The sequence below is a fragment of the Oncorhynchus mykiss genome, chromosome 11, assembly GCF_013265735.2.
Source record: "Oncorhynchus mykiss isolate Arlee chromosome 11, USDA_OmykA_1.1, whole genome shotgun sequence".
In the NCBI taxonomy this organism is placed as follows: Eukaryota; Metazoa; Chordata; class Actinopteri; order Salmoniformes; family Salmonidae; genus Oncorhynchus; species Oncorhynchus mykiss.
The window spans coordinates 49,479,096-49,494,794 of NC_048575.1; the positions used below are offsets into that span (position 1 = coordinate 49,479,096).

The following is a 15,699-nucleotide window of genomic DNA, read 5'->3' on the forward strand; positions in this document are numbered from 1 at the left end:
AGTAGGTGCTGGAAACTGACAAGGAGGTTGTGTGGGGGGTAGCAGACTACATTACAGCCTATGGATCTAAGTTAAGCCTGTGTTGACATTGCTGTGCATGTTTACATGAATGTTAAAAAGTTTTAAGACACATTTCATGAGAAACATATTTCTGATTCTAAGAATATGAAGTAAAACCATCACTTTAGCTCAAGACACTGGTCATTTTGACTAGACTAAAGCAAGCTATTGTGTCAGCCCTTATCAGTTCTAAATCATGGGGATGTAACATTAATCGATATAGTAAGATAACTTCTGAAAGTTTATGAGAAAAGAAGAGACTTTGACCCACATACACAGATCTTTAATCTGTGGAACTAACATTGTGCAACAACAACTTGATGTAATGTGAAACACCTCTGCATTGAAATAAGTGTAACAAATGAATGTCAACTAAGTTGTTTTCTAAGATTACTATATATTGTTATTGACCCGTATTTAATTTCCAGTGGTTAAATTCTGTATTTTAGATCAAAGTATCAGTCTTATGCTGTGTCTTGAGGGGTGTTGGATTGTATGAGGTGAGAACTGCAATAATCTGAAGCTGGACATGGTGTTTTAGTAAATGCAGGTGAGAGTTCAACCACGTGCTCCAGTTATTCTGGGCAACAAGGTCATTTAGTCATACCACCAGTCACACCACACCTGCCCTCACTTATCATTGCCGCAGCAAGTCTGGAGATATGCCAGAAATATTAACAAGGCTACAATATCAAAATTGTACATAGCAACAACTATATATAGGCCAGACTTGTCTATGAAATTGGGTCCTGCTTGTGACATCTCTATTTTTTTTGTTGCTTTAATAAAAAATAAAAAAATTACATTCAAAATATTTTTGTTTATTTAAAAAAAAAAAAGTACATACAGGAAAACTGTACAATTACATTAATCAACAGCAGACTGAACACAGCAGTGCAGATCACCTCAAGATAAAAACGTAGTATTCAATATCTTTAAATATTAGCACTTCAAGTACTGGTGGGTAATAACATTCAATCTGGATAACGACACAAAACAAATCATATGGCTAGAGAAATGTATCGACAAATATTACGAAAACAAGCAAAACCCAAACATGACGGAGATTAAACAAGGAGAACCAATCTCCAAAAGAAAACGTGAGTCCTCGATGGATACAGGCGACTTAAGCTTTTCACCACCGGGAATCTGTTAAAATCAATAAATGACAAACTGGGAATACTTGAACTAGTCAGTAAAGATATAAAAGAATTGTAGGCGAGCCTCAAGATGAGTGACGAAAAAGATGCGACAATAGAGAAACAAACAAACAAGCTAAAAAGGGACAGTCAAGAAGATTGAAATGGACGTTAATGAACTTAAAAAGGAGAACACCTTTCATCTTTCTGAGAAAAGCCTAACGGCTCGTGTTCACTAGCACACGGTATATTTCCCAGAGTGGCTCGGTTGTGGGCGTGCTGGCAGCATATAGCAGCATGTTTGATTGTGCGTCAAGAATTCAGCATAGCAAGTTTGTATGAAGGTCTGGGTATTAAATGGGTAAATAGTTTAATCCTTTCTCAATTTCAGGAATTTATTCACAGGTAAATAATAATATGCTGTAAAACATTCTGGTGACAAACACACTTTGTTGCCCTGTTTCCAATCGTCCACATGGCTGAATCGTCCACATGGCTGGGAGAACCTATTCAAGCAAGTAAATACATTTTGAAAATGTAAAAAAAAAAATTATGCATTAAATATCACCAGCTGCCTAACTTCATATTAGCTAGGTATCTTGATGTATTTATCACTGTAAAAAACAACAACTCCAAATGCATTTGTAGGTAGCTAGCTAGCTGTAAAAGTGAGAGAGTAGGCTATTCTGGATAGGGCAGTTACTTTGTGTAGTTTCAGTCCATAGAAGTGATGACGGAGATAATAGTAACAATATTCAGTGCGGTCTCATTTGAGTATGATGAAGTCATAAGTCATATGATGATGTTTCTTGTGAGGTCTTTGGTCCTCAGATACAGAGAGCTGTGAAAGCCTGTCTGCAGATGAAGAGGTCCCAATGAAGAGCAGTGGTTCTTAGTCCTGGGGACTCAAAGAGGTGCACATTGTTGTTTTTGCCATAGCACGACAGGAGCTGATTCAAATGATCAACTCATCTTCAAGCTTCAAGTGGTATTTATGTATTCATTTGTGATGCTATCCTTGATATGATCCTGATATTGTCACATGCTACCAGTGGCGATTTTAGCATGTAAGTCTTGGTGGGGCAAACTTGTGATGCACGCCAGAAACGCCACTACACATAAAAACATAGCTGATATGACTGACTTGCTTAAATAAATGTGGTTTCTAATGACAACTAAGATGTACAAACTATAGCATAAGGGGACGACAAGCGGATAAGAGGCAATCCATAATTTCGATTAAGACATTCATGAGAAAGCGCCGACGGACGTAGTCAATAACTATTTGTTCAGCACTTTGAAACGTACAGCGTGTGATGAACACGATGGGAGACAGAGAGCTGGTTTGAAGCGCAGGGCGCAGCAGGTATTTATTGGTAAAGGACCACAGGAGGAGGTAGCTGGGTCCAGGGGCAGGCAGAAGGTCATACACAGGGGGTCCAAAAAGGCAACAGTACAGGCAGGGAAAAGGCTAGTAACGTCGTCCGGGAGATCAGGCAATAGCTTAATAACAGGAAATACGAAAGGCTAAGGTACAGGCAGGGAATAGGCAAAAGGCGTCGTTAGTGAGACAGGCAAAAATCATGCACGGGAGGATTACATAACAGGAAAAACAGCGCTCCGAATAGAAACAAACAATAGCTCACAATGATGAGGTGCAAAGAACTGAACTAAATAGTGTGTGATCATAACTATTTATCATGAACAGGTGATCGGAATTCAGGTAATTGGGATCTGGAGAGTGAGCTGTGTTCAGGGGATCTATGTCTTTGAGGGTGTGAGCTGGAAAGTGGGCTGGAAAGTGAGCAGGGAATCTACTGTTTGAGAGTGGGAGTTGGAAGCAGACGTTACACAGCGACAGAATTCAGAACATTGCCCGTTATTACAGTGTTCTCCCTGTACAACAAGTCAAAATAAATGGGGCATATAAACAGACAATGATCGATGATTACGTTTCTGTAAAACAGGTTATAGGCTATTTGAGCACCACCATGTTAGAACAGTAGACGAAATTAAGGGGAAAATAGACCAAATTATTAGGGTGAGGCACATTGAACGCCGTTTGGGTATTTGCTTGTCAAAAAAGATAACATCATACAACACTATTTGATGCATTAAATAAGCTGTTTTAATAAAGCAATTATATTATAGAATGTTGTGTGTGCTGAATTTGCACGTGCAAGCCAAGCACCACAACTACTATCAGTAGCACTGTCAAAGTTGTACAAAAAAAAGTTGCCAAACAAGCACACCACGGCCACGAACAATGTGAAAATAGATCAAATTATTAGGGTGAGGCACATGGGCTACCAACAGCTTACTACACAACATGCACTTGGTATTACTTTCTTAGCTACAGTATACATTTCTCCCTTGCATAGTACATCATTTATGTAGCAGCATATGTAACCAATGTGAAATGGCTATCTAGTTAGTGGTGCACGCTAATAGTGTTTCAATCGGTGACCTCACTCCATCTGAGACCTTGAAGTAGTTGTTCCCCTTGCTCTTCAAGGGCAGTGGCTTTTGTGGTGCGATGGGTAACGATGCTTCGAGGGTGGATGGTTCCAGCCCAGGTAGGGGTGAGGAGAGGGACGGAAGCTATACTGTTGCATTGATGCTGTTGACCCGGATCACTGGTTGCTGCAGAAAAGGAGGAGGGCAAAAGAGGGCGAGTGATTTGCAAGTAGATTGTCGACTAGAAGACAACTAATAATGACTGCTAGCTAAGATTTTGAAAGTAAGATGTTGACATGATCAGTCCAATCAAAGCTACTGTAGATATAACGTGATTTGATGTCATTCTGTAGCCAATGACCTTGAGCCTTCTTGGATGGGCACTTCTAATATAACTCCATGACAGAACCCAAGGGGAATTTATTTTCAAGCTCTAACCTTAGAATTGGGGATGACGTACTGTCCCATGAGTGACAGAAAACTGAGTCAATCATTACTATTTTCTGCTGGCTAGCCCCACCACCACAGAAAGCACTGAGCTAGGCTGAAATACCTGCATTTTGGAGCTGCCTTACTCAAGAAAGCAAAAAAGAGACCATGTTTGTATGCGGCTTTAAAATATATATATTGTATTTTTTTTTACCTAAAAGTGTGGCGCTCAAAACAGGTAGGGCTCTACACACACGTGTGTACATGCATCTATCTATCCAATGATATCATGATTTGTTATAAGGGATATTATACTTTAGTAATCCACAATGACCTAGTGATGTAAAAGTCAAATAATGACATTATCTTCCATATTCCTACAGATACCTTTTAACTGGAGATCCCTTCAAAAAGATTGCCAACAGTTACCGTGTAGAGCACTGCCAGATTGGGTGACCAGGGCCATCTCGGACTGCCTCCTGGGGAATTCAGGCGTGTGAAGGCTACCTGTGTCCTGCATAACTTCATACGAATGGACACGAGGACCAGGAGGGGATCTGCAGCTCGCCGCCGTGTGCCAGAGGAGAAGTCTGCTGCTCTGCAGGATGTTTCAAGGATGGTGTCCAACAACGCAGGAAGAGAGGCAATCTGTGTGCGGGAGATTTTCACCTCCTACTTCTTTGAAGAGGGTGCTGTTCCCTGGGAACACCATACACTACACTATGCACAACCAAAGGCTCTTCCATTTACTTAGCTATGTCAACTGCAGTTATTCAATTCCCAGTTTCTTTCCCAGTTTGATTTCTGCTTCTCGGGTGAGGGTACTGTTTAGGTAATGGTGTGATGTCTGTACAAAAACAAAACAGTCTATTTTAAGTCCCTGTTGGGGTTTGTTTCCTTATTCCTTGTCAATCATTGGCTCATTGGTGAAATTAGCATTTTGACAATATCTTTGTCATGTATTGTCATATTATGTCTTGTTCCTGTTCTTTCTCTTCACTCCGTCTCCCTCTGCTGGTCGTATTAGCTTCCCCTCCTTCCCCCAGCTGTTCCTCATCTTCTCTAACTACCTCGTTCACCCTTTTCCCACCTGTTCCATTTTTTCCCTCTGATTAGGTCTCTATTTCTCTCTCTGTTCCTGCTTCTGTCTTTGTCAGATTCTCGTTTGAGTTTCTCATGCCAGAACCAAACTATCGTCTTGTTTGCTTCAACCTTCCTGTCGGAATCTGCCTGTTCATCTGAGGCTACGTGTGATCAGGTACCTCTGTCCTCTACAACCCAGCTAATCTCCTCTGCTGCTAGAAGGGGACTCTAACCCAGCTATTCATCTCTGCTGCTAGAAGGGGAACTCTTCTGTGATTTCAGAAGGACTTTATGTTTCATTTGTCGCCCTCTCTGCGGGTTGTTTATTTTGCCATCATATACATTTGAAGAGGATCTATGTCTTACCTGTGTTTTGACATTAAAGGACTCTGTTTTTGTTAAACCGCTTTTGGGTCCTCACTCACGTGCATAACAATCTTTAATTAAATCATTCAAAAACCTTTAATAATGCAATTGCAGACAGAAGTTGACAACAGGAACATAACACATGTTTCCGAGTAAGTTCTGCAACATTTAAAAGGTCCCAAGTTATTTTATTAAACCCGAAGTCCAGCCCTTGTGATGTCACTGTATACGTCATTACCTTCTACGCTTCAGACCATGCCCACGCATACACAGCTACATAAACTTGCAAGAGAGATACAATAGTTCCAGTGTTTCTAAGGCCTAGGCAATAAATATCCACTCCCCAAAGTTGATTTATTGTGGAATGTCTGACTGGTCTCTTATCTCCTACACTCCCCTGCAGAGTTCTGTCTCAGTCACACATTTCTCAGAGGGGTCTCTTTATACGAGGCAGAGTCTAGAAAACAACTGTGGAACAATACTAAACCTCTATAATGAATATATATATATATATTGTTAATCTGTAGTCTAGGACCCTATAAATGTAAGGAGGTCTTATGACCCCTCCCCTTCTATTAATACAACTTAAGCATAATCAATTATTATAATACATCAAACATTTGGTACAGCCCCTATCATGACCCCTAGGTGAACCTCTTTCATTTCCCCCTTTGAGACTAATTAGTCTCACAGCTTTAATCATAATATTCTCCTCTGAAATCAAATAGATTAGGCAAATCCCCTGGATCAATTTGATCCCAGGGATGGCCTTCTAAAGGGAGAAACAACTCCTGAGGTTCCTGGAATGCTAGTGAGGGTGGGTGAGTCTGCATATACTCCCATTCCTCTTGAGTCCTGAAAAGAACCGCACAAATTGAATAAACAATGGGATTAAGAGATACCAGAAATGCACCAGTATCACCTTCAGCACGATTTGTATCAGCATTTCTTATAACCCATTGCCTTCTATTAATTTCCACATAAGCATAATGAATTATTATAATACATCAAATATTTGGTACAGCCCCTATCATGACCCCTAGGTGAACCCCTTTCATCACCCATATTGAAAAAATGTAGAACACTTAGACAACTTATAACCCACACCTACACAGTCATATATCAATCTGATTGATGGATTGTGTTGTGCAGTAAGCAGGCTCAGGTGTATAAATGTGGCTCCTTCCACCTTCAAAGAATAGGCAAGAGGGCCAACCATGGAGAATATAAGACCCTTAATTATTTCTATAACTATGCTATATTGTTTGTCTCCATCTGTCTGCATGTTTTCCCGCATAAAGTACTCTGCAGCCACTTAGTGTAGACACCAGGTGAGGCCACACACATAGATTCCTGTTGAACAATGTCTCTTTAACTACCTTTTTTTCTCAATAAGTCTCTCCTTCACTTCATCCCTCTCTCATGAACCCCTCCCGCATCTGAACTGGCTACATAGAGGGCACATGATCAGAGGTGAGAGGTCACTTGGTCGGGTCAACAGGAACTATTATTAAAGAGATACTTTACATTGAAATACAGATAGAGATGTAGTAGTCCTAGAGTTAATGATCCAAGTTCAGTTTTGCATTTCACCTCCTGATAATTATGATGACTGACAGTGTCAGAATAAATTTTAAAAACAAGGCTTTAACGTGCTATCTCTCTCTATCTGTCTCTTGTCAGCAGGTATGTTTTGATGTGAGAGAGGATGCCAAACCCCAGTCCTGTCATCGCCACCTTACCCGCTCTTAAGATAACCTTTGGACTGACTGGGAGCAAAAGGCTGGTTAGGAGACACCACTAGAGACACTATTATGTAATTGTGATGAACTGAGAGAATATTAGGGTAGCACTGTGATTCATTAATCATATGCTGCCTTCCCTGCTCCTCTGTTCATACCTCTTTCTCTTTCTGTCTTTTACAGCTCTATCGCCACATCCTCTTTCTTCCTCTGTTTTTATAATGCAGACCAGATGTGCATTGAAGTACAGATTGAACTTGTATTAATAATATTACAATTATAATATTTATAATGCATGTATTATGTATTTATAACACTTGAATAATTACATTCTTTCAAGAAAGTGTTTCACATTCTCTACTGATTGAAATTAAGTCTCTCATTTGATGAAATACTACACATATCCTGTGTTTATCAGATCAATGCAAATGAAGGAAATTAGATATTGAGATAAACCGGTTTTACAGTATTTACAAGATGCATAGGAAGTGTGGTGTACTGTATTTAAATTCTGTTTCTGTATATATGAGTTCCAAATTAGCCTTTAACTAGTTAAATCATATTTCTAGTCAATTGAATAGTTACAATGTGTAACCATTGATGTCCCAGGGCCAGGATTGGTAAACACTGTTGAAGTGTAACGGGAGTCGTCGTCTGAAGAAGAGGAATCGGACCAAAGCGCAGCGTGTTAAGTTTTCATGCCTTTTTATTGTAACTGAACACTATAACAAAATAACAAAGAGAAATAAACAAAACCAAAACAGTCCTGTCAAGTGCACAAAACACTAAACAGAAAATAACTACCCACAAAAACCATGTGGGAAAAAGATACCTAAGTATGGTTCCCAATCAGAGACAACGATAGAAACCTGTTCTGATTGAGAACCATACCCGGCCAAAACAAAGAAATACAAAAACATAGAAAAAAGAACATAGAATGCCCACCCAAATCACACCCTGACCAAACCATAATAGAGACATAAAAAGCTCTCTAAGGTCAGGGCGTGACAGTACCCCACCCCCAAAGGTGCGGACTCCGGCAGCAAAACCTGAACCTATAGGGGAGGATCTGGGTGGGCATTTCTCTGCGGTGGCGGCTCTGGTGAGGGACGTAAGACCCTCTAGAGCGGGGACCCTCGCCGCCGACCCTGGACTGGGGACCCTCTTAGCGGGCCCCGGACTGGGGATCCTCGTAGCGGGCCCTGGACTAGGGACCCTCGTAGTGGGCCCCGGACTGGGCGCCCTCGTAGCGGACCCCGGACTGGGCACCCTCGTTGTGGGCCCCGGACTGGGCACCCTCGTTGTGGGCCCCGGACTGGGAACCCTTGTTGGGAGCTCCGGACTGGAGAGCGTCGCTGGAGGCTCCGGACTGGAGGGCGCCTCTGGAGGCTCTGGACTGGAGGGCGACACTGGAGAGCGTCGCTGGAAGCTCCGGACTGAAGGGCGCCTCTGGAGGCCCCGGACTGAAGAGCGTCGCTGGAAGCTCCAGACTGAATGGTGCCTCTGGAGGCTCCGGACTGGAGGGCGACACTGGAGGCTCCGGACTGGAGAGCGTCACTGGAAGCTCCGGACTGAAGGGCGCCTCTGGAGAATCCGGACTGAAGGGCGCCTCTGGAGGCTCCGGACTGAAGAGCGTCGCTGGAAGCTCCAGACTGAAGGGCGCCTCTGGAGGCTCCGGACTGGAGGGCGACACTGAAGGCTCCGGACTGAAGAGCGTCGCTGGAAGCTCCAGACTGAAGGGCGCCTCTGGAGGCTCCGGACTGGAGGGCGACACTGAAGGCTCCGGACTGAAGAGCGTTGCTGGAAGCTCCAGACTGATGTGCATCGCTGGAAGCTCCGGACTGAAGGGAGCCTCTGGAGGCTCCGGACTGGAGGGCGACACTGGAGGCTCCGGACTGGAGAGCGTCACTGGAAGCTCCGGACTGAAGGGCGCTTCTGGAGGCTCCGGACTGAAGGGCGCCTCTGGAGGCTCCGGACTGAAGAGCGTCGCTGGAAGCTCCAGACTGAAGGGCGCCTCTGGAGGCTCCGGACTGAAGAGCGTCGCTGGAAGCTCCAGACTGAAGGGCGCCTCTGGAGGCACCGGACTGGAGGGCGACACTGGAGGCTCCGGAATGGAGGGCGTCGCTGGAGGGTCCGGATTGGAGGGCGACTCTGGAGGGAGGAGACGCAGAGACAGCCTGGTGCGTGGGGCAGCCACAGGGCCCACCAGGCTGGGGAGACCTACAGGAGGCCTGGTGCGTAGAGGAGGCACCGGATGAACCAGGCTGTGGGGGAGCACTGGAGCTCTGGTGCGCAGCCTTGGCACCACTCCTCCAGGCTGAATTCCCACTTTAGCCCGGCCCCTCCAGAGTGCAGGCACAGGTCGAACCGGGCTGTGGGGGAGCACTGGAGATCTGGTGCTTACCACTCGCACCTCTCCATTTGGCTCAATGCCCACTTTAGACCGGCACGGGCGGAGCGCAGGCATAGGACAAACTAACCAGTCCCAGCGCACCAGAGACACAGTGAGCAGAGCCTGCGCAGGATATCCTGGGCCGAAACGGCGCACCTGGATGCTCAATCCAAGAGTTCACATACTTTTTCCAACCGGCACTGTGAATGTTTCCATGGTGTGTTCAATAAAGACACAAAAAATTATAATTGTTTGTGTGTTATTAGTTTAAGCAGACTGTGTATGCCTATTGTTGTGACTTAGATGAAGACCAGATAACATGTTTATGACCAATTTATGCAGAAATCCAGGTAATTCTAAAGGGTTCACATACTTTTCTTCCCACTGTACATCAGTATTCAGACCCTTTACTCAGTACTTTGTTGAAGCACCTTTGGCAGCGATTACAGCCTCGAGTCTTCTTGGGTATGGCACTACAAACTCGGCACACTTGTATTTGGGGAGTTTCTCACATTCTTCTCTGCAGATCCTCTCAATCTTTGTCAGGTTGGATGGGGAGAGTCGATGCACAGCTATTTTCAGGTCTCTCCAGAGATGTTAGATCGGGTTCAAGTCCGGGATCTGGCTGGGCCTCTCAAGGACATTCAGAGACTTGTCCTGAAGCCACTCCAGTGTTGTCTTGGCTGTGTGTTTAGGGTTGTTATCCTGTTGGAAGGTGAACCGTCACCCCAGTCTGAGGTCCTGAGCGCTCTGGAGCAGGTTTCATCAAGGATCACTCTGTACTTTGCTACTTTCATCTTTCCCTCAATCCTAACTAGTCTCCCAGTCCCTGCTGCTGAAAAACATTCCCATAGCATGATGCTGCCACCACCATGCTTCACCGTAGGGATGGTTCCAAGTTTCCTCCAGACATTCAGGCAAAATAGTTCAATCTTGGTTTCATCAGCCCAGAGAATATTGTTTCTCATGGTCTGAGAGTCTTTAGATGCCTTTTGGCAAACTTCAAGAGGGCAGTCCTACCAGTCGCTCATTAATTGTGCTCCAATTTTCCTGGGGATAGCTTTATTTGTGTCCTATGTACAAATTAGAATTGTGTAATAGTGTAACAGTATAGCTTCCTCCCCTCTCCTCGTACCTCTACTTCTAGGTCTTAGAGCGAGTGACGGCACCAACTGAAACACTATTAGCGCGCACCACCGCTAACTAGCTAGCCATTTCACATCGGCCACACTCACCCCCCTTTTGAATCTTAGCTAGCAGTCATTATCAGTTGTCTTCTAGTCAACAATCTACTTGCAAATCACTCGCCCCCTTTTGCCCTCCTCCTTTTCCACAGCAACCAGTGATCCGGGTCAACAGCATCAATGTAACAGTATAACTTTCGTCCGTCCCCTTGCCCTGACCCGGGCTCGAACCAGGGACCCTCTGCACACATCAACAACAGCCACCCTCGAAGCATCGTTACCCATCATGCCACAAAAGCCATGGCCCTTGCAGAGCAAGGGGAACAACTACTTCAAGGTCTCAGAGCGAGTGACGTCACCGATTGAAACGCTATTCGCACGCACCACCGCTTACTAGCTAGCCACTTCACATCGGTTACACTCACCCCCCTTTTGACCTCCTCCTTTTCCGCAGCAACCAGTGATCCGGGTCATGGCACCAATGTAACAGTATAGCTTCCGTCCCTCTCCTCGCCCCAACCTGGGACCCTCTGCACACATCAACCACAGTCACTCACGAAGCATCATTACCCATCGCGCCACAAAAGCCACGGCCCTTGCAGAGCAAGGGGAACAACTACTTCTAGGTCTCAGAGCGAGTGACGTCACCGACTGAAACACTATTAGCGCGCACCACCGCTAACTAGCTAGCCATTTCACATCGGCCACAATAGCAGAGCATAAGAGTTGCCAAATCAATGTCACACTGAGGTAATTAGTTAAGTTATTCCTAATAGATGTTATTTCTGATGTTATTTAATGTTATTAGTTATATTCTATTCCAATATTATAGTCCATGGGAATAAAAAACAACCATTGAAAACCTTTTGCTCCTGAATGTCACCTTATAGACTGCTGGGATGTAAAATCTTGCATCATTCAAATAATATTTTGTGTAATTGTACATAATGTATTGTTTGGAAAAGGAACAACAAAGAAAATTAATGTGCAGGTGAGTTAAAAAGAGGGACTTTACATGGAATCTCCTCATAGTGCAGATATTAATGGTGACATTTATTTCCCTTTTTAATTTATTTACCTATGCATGCCCTTCATCCATATACAATTTTTTTTGCCAAACGTTGCTTGTTTTGTCTCAGCAATTAGACATTGTTCCTAGGGGGGATAGTTACCCCTACTACCTTACTGTTTGTCCATGTTGAGACATGTAGCCAGTAATCAGCATACCACCCTGCATACCACTGCTGGCTTGCTTCTGAAGCTAAGCAGGGTTGGTCCTGGTTAGTTCCTGGATGGGAGACCAGATGCTACAGGAAGTGGTGTTGGAGGGCCAGTAGGAGGCACTCTTTCCTCTGGTCTAAAAAAATGCCCCAGGGGGACGTTAAACAGGTGTCCTGACTCTCTGAGGTCATTAAAGATCCCATGGCACTTATCGTAGGGGTGTTAACCCCCGTGTCCTGTCTAAATTCCCAATCTGGCCCTCAAACCATCAAGGTCACCAAATAATCCCCAGTTCACAATTGGCTCATTAATCCCCTTCCTCTCCCCTGTAACTATTCCCCAGGTCGTTGCTGCAAATGAGAACGTGTTCTCAGTCAATTTACCTTGTAAAATAGTCCGAATTCATCTCAAGAAATCTGTCAATATTGACGTTTTTGCCGAGGAGATCTTAGGCGCGCAATTGTACATATAACTAAGATGTTTGGTGCATTATTTCTCTATGGGAAACATGTGCATGAAAACGAATCGTCTTTCGTTGAATGACAACAAAGACTCCCTACACTTGACCAATCACGGACGAAGTGGTGTAGACTTCGGCTCCCGAACTGGCCTTGATAAAAATGTCTGCCGAACAGCGCAAAACAGCGCAAAACGTCAATGAACCATTCCATCAATGCCAACCACTTGGTGAGTAGGCACTACTGTGCCACCTGGAGGACACATTTGCTCATGATCATCTCCGTCATTAAACAAATGCTGACGACTAAGATTAAAACAATTAGGTTTAATCTCAGAATAGCTACATCAATTCGGTATGCAGGGCGTGAATGGCAAACACTTGTCCTGAAACACTGTGCCTGCGAAAATGCATAGCTATACATTAGTGCACGCTGTGCAAATTCAGTTTGGAGAATAGCAGTCTAGCCTGATATGAAGTATGCTTTGCTCCTGAGGACAAAGTTGTATTGAAGAATCGAAACGTTGTTTCAAAACGGTTCGATTTTCAGAATCGTGCGTTACATGATTGTTGTAAAATGTTGTAACATAACCTTTTAGATTAGAATAACCATTCCATTTATAGCATACCGTTTCCAGTGGCCCAGACATTATTTTGACTCGAATAGTATTTCACCTTCCACATAGAGGCGATATTCCGCGTTTGAGGATGTTGGACGAGACGCACAGAAGAAGAACCTACGGTGGCGGCGCCCGCAATGTTGACTTTACAGTCATTAATTCATTTAAAAAATGACTTGTGTTTAGAAGCGACCATATCGTTAATACTAAGACCGAATTTCAATAACCTGCATGGGTCTGTGCAAAACTACTTCAATAAGTGTATAATGTTATTTGAAGGATTCTTTCTCGCTGACGAAAGATAAGGTCCATAAGGTTTCGAAAGCCGCGTCGCAAGCGATGGTTATTGACGTTGCTAAACGTTAAAATACAACGTCGGGCTCGTAGTTCACATTAGCCAGTTGTGGGCGAAGGTAATGGCTGGGACTCTAGGGAGAAGGCAGAATGCCGCCCAGGGTTTTCGAGAGCTAGCTATTATCATATGTCAAACATTGACGTCAAGCTGGGTTTTGGCTAACTGTTTTTTGGGCATGGAATAAGACCTACATTTGAGTGCGAATAGTTTCCAAATTAAAGTTTACCCCAGACCTGCTTCCCATATTCAGGAGACAGTATGAGAACAACATCTTAACAGGTAATAATGGAGTTGGAGCTGGATGTTAAGTGAGTGTCACAAAGTTTTGGTTGTTAATCTAGTAATATTGATCAATATGTTTGCGCCAACCTGCAACCAGTCTGTTTCCGCTTTAGTCATTTACTTTGTTATTCTCATAGGGGGTGTTTCAACCAAACACACATTGTTTCCACTAGTGTTGGTGGTAATAGTATCAAAGTATTTTGTGCCGGTGTCTATTTCAACATGGTTATTTTTTTCTCTTTGCTTTCCCAGGAGCCAAGTTTCCTGACCCAGGCTGTTATGGCCACACCCAGTTCCACCTGGTGCCTGATAGGTATCGCAGGGACAAAATGGCTTATCTGAATCTGACTGACCAGATTGAGGTCTACCTGAGAGCTCATGGCATTGCCAGTCTATTCACATGGACAGGAGCACAAGCCATGTATCATGGTGTGTAGTCATTACTTGAATATCAGGTGTTATTCTCCTTACCACCCTAAGCATCAGTAACTTTTAATTCATTTTACCATTCAGCTGTTTTCTGCCTGCTCTTGAATACATTTATTCTTGATACATTTTAGTTGTGAATACCATCAATTGTTGTTAAAGGACATTTTGTAAACTTGAACAAAACATCATCAGGTTTCTGGAGCCATGAGGATGTGGCCAGGTCCTTTGTGTCCTAGGCTGTGATCACTATTGGCCAGTACTTCTCTGTCTTCTGTTACCAGCTCAACTCCCTGGCCCTGTCCATGAGACGGATGCTGTGAACCCCAGGAAGAACTTGTGCTGGGGGACAGACAGTATTCATCTGTATGAAATGAAGCATGGTGTTGTGGTTGGGCTGGATGACAGGGTCCTCAAGCTCCTGGTCTGGTTCCTACTGGGCAGGTCAGGTGGACATGGAGAGATGGTGTATGCAGGGTGAAATAAGTGTTTTTGTTGAATTGTTTCCATCTGGATTCAACAGTGGCAAATGTCAATTCATGTACACTGAACATGTGCAGTGTATATGTATGTACGGTGTGTGTATCTCTGGTATGATCTGGCAGAATGTATTCATGTGGAAAGTAAAAACAGTTGCATACAGGGTTGATTGGTGTCCACATCACTAAGGACCTATCATGGTTCAAACACACCAACATAGTTGTGAAGTGGCCACAATGCCTCTTCCCCCTCAGGAGGCTGAAAACATTTGGCATGGGCCCCTCAGTTATTCAAACAGTTATACAGCGGCACCATTGTGAGCATCTTGACTGGCTGCATCACCTCTTGGTTTGGCAACTGCTCTGCATCTGACCGCAAGGTGCTGTGGAGGGTAGTGCGTGCCTACGGCCCAGTACATCACGGGTTGAGCTCCCTGCCATCCAGGACCTCTATACCAGGCTGTTTCAATGGGGAAAGATTGGCTCGTACCCCGCTACAGTGATTATTGTTGAAAACCCTGCTTCTGGTGTTCTGCTGTTTGCCACTAGGTGTCGCTTAGTCAATGTGGACAAACAGCACAACCACAGATGGAACAAGGAGACTGATGTTTTACCGGATGTATAAATCTGAAGCATCTGGTTGGAATTTCCACCCCTCACCAAATATGGTGAGGAGAGGAAGCCCAGTGGGAGAGTATGGAGCGAGATGGAACTGGGCTGGCGTTCTGCTGATTTTTCTCATAGAAGAAGAAAAGCCCGATCTCAATTAGTTATCTTTTCCCAAAACTAGAATCTGTTACAGAGTGCAATACGTTTTGTAGATGTGACCCTTTGCCAAAGTTCCCTAACGGAAATATGCAAATAAATGCTATAACGCGCAAATAGGATCTCGGTAGCTTGTCCTTGGCTCTGCCCACCTCCTTGCTGGTTTTGCCCACTCTGCTTAATTTTCTCCTATGAAAAACTGCACAGATGAATGATCTTGTTAGTTATAAATGTATTTGGCA

General features: G+C 44.1%; 1 protein-coding gene and 1 long non-coding RNA gene across 6 annotated transcripts; both read left to right on the forward strand.

The window, feature by feature from the left end:
• The first annotated feature begins 380 nt into the window (after window positions 1-380).
• On the forward strand, window positions 381-5,131 carry LOC110535825. The gene is made up of 3 exons (XR_002475312.2): window positions 381-1,717; window positions 2,016-2,113; window positions 4,469-5,131. It is a non-coding gene; the product is annotated as an uncharacterized LOC110535825 (long non-coding RNA).
• Window positions 5,132-12,284: 7,153 nt separating this feature from the next.
• LOC110535827 (28S ribosomal protein S30, mitochondrial-like) lies at window positions 12,285-15,676 on the forward strand. 5 transcript variants are annotated; one of them, XM_036935648.1, is made up of 3 exons: window positions 12,285-12,760; window positions 14,040-14,216; window positions 14,498-15,676. In XM_036935648.1, the coding sequence occupies exons 1-3, from the start codon at window positions 12,694-12,696 to the stop codon at window positions 14,692-14,694; spliced, it is 441 nt and encodes a 146-aa protein (XP_036791543.1). In that variant the 5' UTR covers window positions 12,285-12,693; the 3' UTR covers window positions 14,695-15,676. The 5 variants fall into 5 exon arrangements, 2 of the variants coding, with proteins under 2 accessions (XP_036791543.1, XP_036791544.1); XR_005034659.1 differs by lacking the exon at window positions 12,285-12,760 and adding an exon at window positions 13,178-13,784 and having other exon boundaries at window positions 14,409-15,676; XR_005034660.1 differs by lacking the exon at window positions 12,285-12,760 and adding an exon at window positions 13,178-13,784.
• The last annotated feature ends 23 nt before the right edge of the window (window positions 15,677-15,699 follow it).